At 33.8% G+C, this 11,607-nt stretch overlaps 1 protein-coding gene across 1 annotated transcript in view; it reads right to left on the reverse strand.

The window, feature by feature from the left end:
- Positions 1 to 722: 722 nt before the first annotated feature.
- Positions 723 to 11,607, reverse strand: part of LOC115238892 (protein O-mannosyl-transferase TMTC2) — a gene marked incomplete at its 5' end in the record, with an annotated part of 98,311 nt that continues 87,426 nt past the window's right edge. Inside the window, 3 exons of the mRNA XM_029813048.1 lie at positions 723 to 1,349; positions 2,800 to 2,884; positions 3,624 to 3,764. Coding sequence (XP_029668908.1) covers positions 1,018 to 1,349; positions 2,800 to 2,884; positions 3,624 to 3,764 — 558 coding nt within the window. The remainder of the gene's footprint in view (positions 1,350 to 2,799; positions 2,885 to 3,623; positions 3,765 to 11,607) is intronic.

Consider the following 11,607-nt stretch of genomic DNA (forward strand, 5'->3'; position numbering starts at 1 on the left):
AAATATTCTAGTTGGTACCTTTGTGCAAATAGATTCGATATTAATGGATCTTCAGCACCTCACCGACAAAAAGAGAGGGAGAGGAAGGGAAAGAAAGGGAAAGAAAGAAAGAGAGGATATTTGAACATCCGGCGCAAGAAATTTTAATAGCACAAATCGAGTTATTTTCCTTAATATATTTCGTGTAATTAAAAAAAGAAAAAAATATATAAATGCAAATGAAATTTTTATAAATTGTAAAATAAAAGATTGATATATTATAGATATAACAACAAGTAAAAATTCAGAGATATAATGACAAGAAAATTAACATAGAGAAAATAACATCTAAAATAAAATATTCTTTTCGCATAACTCATGTAGTTATTCCATCCAGAGCTCCATCAAAGAAATCGCAAGTAATCGCGTCGAACGATGCGCAAAACGTTTTCGATCTTACTTTTCCCGTCTTCTTTCTCCCTTTTGGAATGATTGATTTGTAAGAAGATGATGTGGCATAACCACATATTTCGGTTTATACGTAAAATAATTATTGATTTGCTCTTTTCGAATCTGCGATGAACTTACCTGCTGTATGTATAGGCAGTGAAAGATATTTCATGTATATCTTTCTTGCAATAAAAATCTGAAGAAGCAGTTCGAGGCAGTAGTCGTCTTCTTTAACACCTCGCTAAACTATATAAGGAGGAAAAAGGAGTCGCATAAAATATATATCCGTCGTATATTAGAGAAAAATAAAGGAAGCTTTATTCTTCACATATCATAGCAGGCGATACGAGTCGGCAGCGCGTGGTCGATGTGAACGCGCGCGTCGCCAACGACGCAGAGATATAAACGAATATCGGTAGGAAGATCGGGCCGGTAGGGGATCTTGGGGTACACGGTAATGTCACGATAAGAAGGGCTCCTCTTCCTCGTTCGCGCGGGGTCGTATAATACACACACCATCTTCTCTTTCATCGTGTCTTCATGCTCGCTCTCTCTATCACCTCCTCGGTCATCCTGCATTTCTTCAGGTCACGCCAAGATCGCCGCCAGTTTGTGCAGATTCGTTATGGTCGTTGCGTCGCCCGGTTGCAATCTAAGCGCCTCCCTGTAAGCCGCGGCGGCCTGCTTGTACTTGCCGTTCAGGTGTAGGATCGCCCCGAGATTTGTGTGGCTGCGGGCCTCGTGCGGCCTTAGATTAACCGCGTGTCGATACCAGATCTCGGCCTCATCGCGACGATCGGCCTGCCGAAGCGCCGAGGCTGCCGCGACCGACAGTTCGTAGTCGGATCGCGACAGCTCGGCCGCTCGCAGCTGCTCCTCGGCAGCTTCCACCAATCGGCCCTGCGACGTCAGGAACAGCCCTGAAAATTTTGTAATCAAACATTGTCGTGTGTCGCGAGGAATTACAGCATAGAAATCGGCCGTTCGTACAGATCGTATCGTTCTTGTTAATTAAATTACTCTTAATGGACTTGTTGCGCTAAATCAAATAATCGTGTACTTAATTGTATACGAAGATCTGTAGAAAAAGATCTGTTTAAAAAAATTTATTATTCAAGTTCTATAAATACAAATAGGCATGTCGTTTATATAGATTTACCTCTGAAGTAGATTAAAAAATTTTTCAAAAGCTTTTTTGAGGGAAATGTTTTGATTGAGAAAATTAAAAAAAAAAAAGACGGAATGAGATTGCAGAATGCAAATATGATGAAAAAAACAGAATTTTTTTCACATTGATGTTTTTGAGGCCTTTGAAAAAAACCTAATTGAACACGAGAAAAGCTTCAATTACAAATGTGGAAAAGAACAGTATGTTTTCATGTAATGTTCTTGAAAAAAATATAATGGTCTTTGAAAGAAATTTAAGTAAAACACGAGAGCAGCTTTAATTAACGAGAAAATAAATATATACAACACTCATTGAATCTTTATACTCTTTTAATCTTTTACAGAGAGCTATTTCACTTTATTATTAATTATAAAAAACAAAAAATAAAAAATCTCCAATTTTGTGCAAATTACATTTTCTTAACATCTTATTTGAGCGAATGGAAAAAAAAGATAAGCGATGGCAAGATTATCTTAATATCTCGCGCGCGAATTAATGCGCCCGATGTTCTGAAGCGTTGCCGAGTTTCTTTCCGGAATTTCAATACCCTCGATTTCCGTTTTTCCCCTACATCTCGATTTATTCCCGTGCTCTTTGGTATCCGCCCTTTTTTTTCGATTAGTCGGTCTGCCTCCCTTCTTTCACTCCAGATCTACTATCATCCCGCAGGAAATATTACAGCGGTATTTATAGCGGCTCGACGGAAGAAACGACGATCCTCTTATCTCCCCCTTCCATTAAGCGACTCTTCGAATCTTGGTTCTTTGATTCTTTCCCGACGCGAAACTCCCCGCGATCGAGGGGAGAAGCTTCGAGGACTCCTTTTCAGGACAGATTCGAGGATCGGGAATCAATTATACCATTGTTACAATGGGGCTTCGACTGCGGCGACCGACGGGGAATACGTTCGACCGGGTGCAAAGACGGGATGCTTAAGAGAGCGTATTTCATTGCTTTAATAATGAACGAAGGTCTCTTATCGTCGCCGCAACGACTACAAATACGGGCATTAGATATTTAAATTTCGATGCGGTTGAGAAAGGAATTCCGGCCGACGCGACGGGAAGGCGAAGGGGATGATGTTGGAAAAACGAGATGGATAATAGGCGGGGACGATAACCGGAGACGTCTACTGTCGAATTTCGAACGAAAACGACGCTTGCCCGCGGTCGCAATTAAAGGAGCTTTCGGTTGCGTCTTACCGTAATGATGGTGCACGCTGGGGTCGTCCGGCGCCAATCTGCGTGCCCTCAGAAACCATCTCTCCGCTTCCAGGACACGGCTCGACTAAAGAGAGAGAAAGCAGAGGCGACTTGTGAGCCACCGCGAACTCGATAGCCCTGTCTGTCCCCCCTACCCCTGGCGGTTGCTACCGGCTGAGGAGCTTGTTCTATTGCATTGAACAACATTTTTGAATATATTTATTAAATTGTGTATCTGTATGTGTAACGCTGAATATAAATATATCTCTAAAAATAATGTAAAATATGAAAGAGATTTAGAGACATATCGAAAAAAACCGGAATTTTTTAAATTACAATAAGCACTATTCTTCAATTTTTTTTTGCCATAGAAATATATCGCATTTTTGTCGACAAAGTCTAATATGCAATATGTCCATTCGCAAAATTCAAATGTTACAGAAAAAACTGATAAAAAAATCTGATGGAAAAATCAGAAAAATACAATAGGTTTATATTCAACGCTGAATTTCCTAAAGAAAAAACTTTATTTGGTATATTCTAAAAAAAAAACTTTGCTTGTCATCCATTGTTATTTGTTGAAATCACCGGGGCACAATCGATATCTGACGCAAATGTAAATATAGTTTCGGAGTACAAGAGCCGGGAGGAGCGGGGACTTTATGTGTTGACCCAAATATATTTATGCCGCGTATCGCCCAATAGTAGTTTCTCAAGTGGTAACGATCGATATGCAGTCAGACGCGGAAAGTAGATCGCGATAAGATGAAACAGAGCGGCGACGACGGGTAAAATTTAAAAGCGAAAGAACGGCGGCTACTTACGTTCCGTGCCAAAAGTTTCCCGTAAGTGATGTGGGCCGGCACGTGGTCAGGCTGGCTGGCCAAACTCGCCTGGAACCACCTCTCCGCCTCCGCGTACTGTTGCAGTCTGGACAGCGTTTCGCCTAGCAGATTATACACGCTCTGGAAAAGAAGCAGACAAGAATTCTCCTTTGTGTCATCTAATCTCTTTCGCCATCACTAAGGAAGTTCAAGAATTTTTTTAAGAATGTTCTGAATTATTCTCACTCCCTTCCATCTACTTGAGCTCTTTGATTTAATTATTTTTTGGAGTCTTTTTTTTTGTATCAAAGATGCAATTACATGTATTGTGTCTCTCTATTCATAATTCTCTAACATACAGCTTTATCATTGTAATTAACAGCATAATTAAATATCATTTCAGACCAAGACAACATTTATATTTAAATAATTGTGCTGTCTCCCCCAATTGCGCCACAGCCGAACTTAATTCAGGAAAATTCTAAAATTTTTTGATAATTTATGTCATTATAAATTTAAAAGCCTATACTAACTATATGTATTTTTCATAGAATTTAAAGAACCGTACATTAAAGAAAAACTCAATCTCCCTTTACGCTACTTAAATATGCAAATATCGGTTAAAAAATATGTTAAGCTTGAAAAACGCACGAGCACGGGACGCAACACAACCGGAAACTATATTTACAAGAAAATCACGTGTGGATCGAAGCGCGAGAGTGTTAGCGTGCCGAGAGATAATTATGCTAATAAATTCAACAACTAATAAATTTGCCGACAACTAATTCACAAAGTGTAACAAATTGCCGCGATGTATGCAGACGCGTGTACGCGTTTTAATGTGCGTTACAATATAATAATAATCTCTTAATTACCTTCAATTTAGAAAATGTGATTGCAAGCGGCAGAATGCTGAAATGCGCCACTGCTGCGTAATTAATTACGCTTCAATGTGAAGGATCATTTCCGAAATTTTCATCACGAATGAATCGCAATGTGGTATTTTAACACAATAAATAAAGAAAACAGGCCGAGAATAATCGATTCCGGAAGAAAATTTGAAAAGTTCACTGATTTTTAAAATCGAACGGTTGTTACTTATTAGAACACAAATATGTATATGTGTCGTTTGTATGCGCACAAATTTGTGTATTTATACATAAATTTACAATCATTGCAAAAATCAAAAAGTATATAACGTTATTTACTAAGCTACTAATTAATATTCTCGTTAAAAAAATGTTAAAATAAAAATTAATAGTAAAAGATAAAATAGAAAAGGAATTATACAGACTACATTAAAAAAAAATAAATTAAAAAATTAAAATGTTAAAATATTGGAGATGTTAAAATAAAATTTGCTTGAGCAATGTATAATGTTCGAAGATAATTAGAGACTTATAAACATTAAAAAAGAATTAATTCCAAATTTTACAAAATAAGGTTACATTTCCATTTTATATCTTTTTCTGGAATATCCTGTCTGACACATACAAATACTGAGAAGTAGCAAAGCGATCGGGAGCGCGTCACGAGGCGGCTAACATCGAAAACCTTCTTCTCAGGCACACATGAGAGACCGCAACTCCGTCTTAAAGTTGTAGTAGGCTAAAACTTTTATGATTTTGTTCGAGACGAGAGCCCGCGAGCCGTCGGTGAGACAGCGTTATTGAAGAGCGAAGTCTTTCACGGATAGAGAAGACAAATGGCAAGGCGCAAACGAGAGACAGGAAAAGAACGACCTAGAATATCCCCTGACTCAATCGTCAGACTCGATTGCCTCGTGATTCAATAGATCCCGCGGTTTTCTCATCGCCGTGAAAACATCTCGTGGGGAATTGTCGCTACGCGATTCCAATCGGCAGCACTGCGGGAGAAAATTGGAATGTTAATTGATACTTTTATTCGAAATGCTTTATTACGCTTGTATCGAAATTACTCTGGTAATTTATAATTGAGCAAATCATTTGTAGATAAATATATTTCGCTGTTCTGAATTCCAATTCTGCAGGAATAATTTTAATTTGATATAAAATTGTATATATCATAATTATATCTCAGCAAAATGTATCTTGTTGCACAATAAATATTATTATTATATTTTATCGCGAAAATGTTGTCACATTGTCATGAATTGCAGGATGGAATAACAATTATATTAACTGTCGCGCGAAACAGCGTTACACATCATGAGCAAAGATAATGAAAAGAAAATCTTAATGTATATCAGTTTTCACACAATTATTCCGACAATTTTATCGGACTTCATTTCCTACTTTTCTGCGTCTCTCGCATGTTATTCGGGAGACGCTCTATATTTCGGGATTCGAGGATAACGTTTGCACGTATTTTTTTTTGTCACATACTCCAGCGTGTGATTATGTCCGTGACGAATGTTGCCGCTTTGTGATCGCGATCATTATTTTCTCACTCATGCGGCAAAAACACGGTGTCGACTTCTGAATAGGAAACGCGACGAGCGCCGCCGTTGCATCGCGTCAAAGAATTGCGCCGGCAAAGTCGCGCGCGCGTAAAGCAACCGGCTTTCCCCGTGCGCGCTCGCATTGTTCCGGATCATTATTCACTTGGACTACTTTTCAAGGATGTTGCGCGTACTTGCTTAGGCATAATGCTCGCTCGAGCTCGCGGCACACAAAGCGATGCTTCTACCGATCGACGCGGCTTTTATGCACTCGAGATGGTTCTCACGCCTTTCTGCGCCGTGGTTGAGGAATAATGATCTCGGGGTCGCACATCCCATTTAATACCGCGATATATATGATATAATGACGTATGTTGACGTAATGATATATATCGAGAGAGATTAATATAGATTGTTTTCCCCATAATTATCAAAGAGATACTTTAGGTGTCAATTTTCCGAATTTCAAATTGATTTTTCTTGAGAAACATATCACACACACAAGGCAAAACTTTTCAATTTTCGATATTAAATTTTCTATTCAAGATAAGCTTTGAGTCTTTAATTTTCGATAACGTAAAGCCAATTAATTGTAAATGACGATTTATGCAGTTGTGCACGAACCATGAAACTTAATTGCAATCGTTTCGATTCGTTATGATTTTTTTAATTAAGGGCTAATTAAGTTTGTATATACCCGCTATTTCATTTATGTATCTCATCGTTCGGCGAACCTTCAAATTTCCTGTAATTATAAAATATCTGGCTATTGCGCGCACTCATCGCGTAATTACTCCCATCGTGTTTACATTTATGTCGCAGTCAACGAGTATTCGGCAATTTCCAGCGATTGGCCGGAATGTCTGCTTTATAGTGCGGTTCGATGAATGTGTAATCAAGCCTTGTATGATGGGAGTTGACGGTATGCTGAACACGTTTTGACTTTTCAAAAAATAATAGGATATATTTTTTCTCGATTCTGTCATCGCCGGACCGGATGGATGGTGTGTACATTTCCCGATCACGTAAATTAATATTACCGGATCGATGAATAGTTAAGTGAACGTTGGGACATTGTCCCACTTGATATTAAACCGATCGGAAACACGCCACGCATTAACCGGAAGCATTTAAAATCACGTTACTATTAAATCCATTCTAAATAATTACATATCCGTCCTATTACGGTATACATTCAAATGGACGAGGATCAATCGATGATCAATATTTTCGGATGCATCACGGAAATGAATGGATTAGCAATATCGTTATTTGCTGTCACATTGTAATGTTTGGTTAATCTAAAGTTTCTTTATAAATGATATATACATATACATATATATATATATATATATATATATATATATATATATATATACAAAGAAATGCCAAAAAAATGCTGCAAAATCTAAATATAACACATATATCAATGGTGTTTTTGTATACGCAAACCATATATATGTGTGTGTATGTATGTATATATATCATAGTACATAAAATTTTTCGGCAGCAAATTATCAATAATATGGTATTCCGCGCTGCGTAAACATTGTCGCGCTATCATTTATGTACCTCGACTCTGTTATCATTCGCGCGACAACATTCGAGCAGGAAAATAGTCGTGCGAGACGCTCCATCGAATAAGCTCCGTGATATATTAATCTTTTATTAAATAAATGATCTATAATTTAAAATATTTGTTTTATTATTATTCCGCTTGTATATACATCATAGTACGTAAAATAGTTCGGCAGCGAATTATCAATAACATGGTATTCGATCTCGGCGGCGTAAACAATAGCGCGCTAATGTTTACGTGCTTCGGCCTTGTTATCATTCGCACGACGACACTCGAGCAGTAAAGTAATAGTGCGAAACGCTCCGTATCTTGTCAAATTTCTTTTCTAAACGCGATAATATATCCGCGGATAGCTTGTCGCGTCATCGGTGCCGTCATCGTGCCGCGGACGGCTTTCGCGTCTTTCGCGTCATTAGAAAGAAAGACTTTTACATAAGTCCGATAAATGTTTCCATTATTAAAAAAAAGTCTTTTCAAAATTTATAAAATTGTTTCGTATTTATGTATCTGCTTATTATATATAAAATATCTATATAATAGGATATAAAATTCGGCATGTAAAGTAATAATTTTTTTAAATATTAATTGTATTTTGGGCGCTGCTTTAATTTGGATTTTATATTTGTATGTTACAGACAACGTAGCCTCAAGACCAACAACTCCGCTGTTGCGCATCAGTGCCGGTGAGTGACAAACTTTTATTTATTTTTAAAGTAACGGATTTGTAGAGATTGTAGATGAAGATTGTAGATGTAGATTGTATATGTAGATTGTAGATAAATCCGTTACTTTTAAATGGATGAGCTAAAATAGATCAAGTTGAATAACTTTTAAGTTCTTTTGATTTGCATCTATTGCAAAAGTAAATTAAAGTTTAAATTAAAAAAAGAAAAATTATAGAAAATATTTTTTTCCAAATTTGTAGATTTTATTTAATTTATTGAATAAAAAACGCTAGTAATTTTATCAATTATATACGTGTGATGTATACGTGTGATGTATACGTATGTAACTCATTCTTAACGCACATCTTATCCTTATTTCTTAGCTCATCCATATCGTAGAATTTGTTTGTAGACGTTGTTCTTAAACTTTATTTTAACTGATACAAGAGAGATCAAATGATCAATCAATTAAATTATCTGTAATATGGTAACAAATTGCATAGATGTTGTGTAAATTAATTTTATTTTATTATAAATTGTATATTATTATATATATGTATTATTATATTATTAAATAAATTATATATTAATATATAAATTTTAATCAAATTTATATATTTATTAGAATTTATCATAATTTTTTAATCAAAATTTTGATTAAAAAATTATGATAAATTCTAATAAATATATAAATTTGATTAAAATTTATATATTAATATATAAATTTTAATCAAATTTATATATTTATTAGAATTTATCATAATTTTTTAATCAAAATTTTGATTAAAAAATTATGATAAATTCTAATAAATATATAAATTTGATTAAAATTTATATATTAATATATAAATTTTAATCAAATTTATATATTTATTAGAATTTATCATAATTTTTTAATCAAAATTTTGATTAAAAAATTATGATAAATTCTAATAAATATATAAATTTGATTAAAATTTATATATTAATATATAAATTTTAATCAAATTTATATATTTATTAGAATTTATCATAATTTTTTAATCAAAATTTTGATTAAAAAATTATGATAAATTCTAATAAATATATAAATTTGATTAAAATTTATATATTAATATATAAATTTTAATCAAATTTATATATTTATTAGAATTTATCATAATTTTTTAATCAAAATTTCGATTGATAACTTGGCTTTGTCTCAGTTAAAATAAAGTTATATTAAAATGAACGTCGAACGAACGATCGTAAAATCCCACGATCGCCATCGAGCGTGAAATGTTTACGCTCATCTGCCGACGACAATAATTACCCGGCAAAAGAAGGAGTTCATCTCCTTAAAGAAAAATCTTGCGCTTATTCGCCGGTGATAATAAATAGCCGGCGATAAAAGGAGTGTATATCTCCTTTTTCGATCTCTGGTTAGAGATCGATTCAGAAAATGGCCAGGAGCAACAAAAGGTAGGTCCAACTGGCCCGAAGAATGGATATAGGCTACGCAAATAGGCGGCCAATACTGGCCAAAATGCGTAATGAGAGGTATACAAAGTACGATTAGGGTACGCGATTAGGACACGCGGTTAAGGCACGCAGTTAGGACGCGCGGTTAGGGCACGCGGTTAGAGTACGTCATTAAATATCATGGATACGTTCTCCAAATCTCAGATTTCTGCTGGTTCAGCCAGCAAGTAGGATTGTTAGGGCTATAGGAAATTTAGGAAACTATTAGGACATTAAGGAAAAAGCTAAAAATAAAATTATAATATATAATAATAATATCCAACTTATTGTTAAATCTATTTTCAAGAAAATTTAAAAGAATGTATCATGATAATATTATAAAACATTATATGTTAATGCTTTCAGTATCAAATTATTTGCATCATAAAATATTTTTTTATAAATTGAATATATATATTTGATAGTGATAGCATCATCAATTTGTAAATTAGATAATTATAATTGTATTGTTATAATTTAATGTTGGAATTATAATTGTATCATATAAAATTGTATTTATTATAATTGTAAAATTATATGAAATATGTATTCTTTTGTAAATTACACGAAAAATTACCAAAAACACGTATAATAACAATATATAGAAATTAGTTCAATTAACATATATATATATATTTATTTATTTCTAAAGTATGTATTGTAAAAATGTTCTCACACACATAAATTTAACCGTGTGTGTTTTCATATCAAAGAGCCGTTGATAAAATCGGGAAACTTTATATATATTTTATATTATATATTTTATATTTCTAACTTTACAATTTTACAAATATATATAATTCGTTGGTATTAGAAATATTGAATAAGAATGTGAAGATTCGATGTTACTAACGGTTAAATATTAGCTTCTCATTCACGAAATTGAACGATTGTCCTCGATATTGCAAAATCGCGAGTAAATTAGTACGAATTCTATGATTTATTTTTAATTAGAGATTGATTTATTTACAAATTCTGTATCGCAATCAAATATTCATAAAATAAATTAATAAATTACACTATTTATGGTGAAAACACCATATTTTTTCCGCGTTTTTCCGTTTTTTCTGTTCTTGAATGCGATTGCTGTCCCTCTCGTCAGGTGAACGTTAATAAAGTTGTCTGGTTCGGTACCGGCAAGTAGTCGAAACGATCTTTATCGTGGAGAATTATTTCTTGTTGGTTTTTGTAAGATCCATCCGCGACGTCTAGTTCGGTGCTTTGATGAAAATTAAGAATTTTCGTTGCAGGATTGGAATTAATCCTAGGTTTTCCTGGCGATTCCTGAAAGTAATGATTTCGGTAGTAACTCAACGACGAGCGCCATATGCTTCTTTAAAGTTGTATTAAGAAATTAATTTAAACAGTATATATATTTTTTTAGAAGAAAGATATATTTTCTTCTCTTTGTTAAAAGTGTTCTTCCATCATTATTAGTATTAATATTATTATTGTCTTTATGAAAAAGAAAGACTTAACAGTAGATTAAACATGGATATAGCTATTGGATATAAATTTATATTTTTTTAATAATTTCAAATTGCAATCAGTTTTTATTGACTTTTTTGATAAAAAAAATATGGTTACGAACGAATGTATTTTAATAATTAACTATTAATTAATTAATATAATTTTTGGTTTCTTTTGAGAAACTATTTCTCTAGGTACTTGGGATATTAACATTAGTTTTTGGTTTCTTTTAAGAAACTATTTGCAGATACTGGACATTCTGCTACTCTAAAACATTAGTCCTAGATTAATGTTTTTGGATATATGTACTATTCTATATATATAATAAAATACATGAACAAATCAGTATATTATTCCAAAAAATGTTTA

Source organism: Formica exsecta, unplaced genomic scaffold (genome assembly GCF_003651465.1).
Source record: "Formica exsecta isolate Colony F162 unplaced genomic scaffold, ASM365146v1 scaffold1159, whole genome shotgun sequence".
Classification (NCBI taxonomy): domain Eukaryota; kingdom Metazoa; phylum Arthropoda; class Insecta; order Hymenoptera; family Formicidae; genus Formica; species Formica exsecta.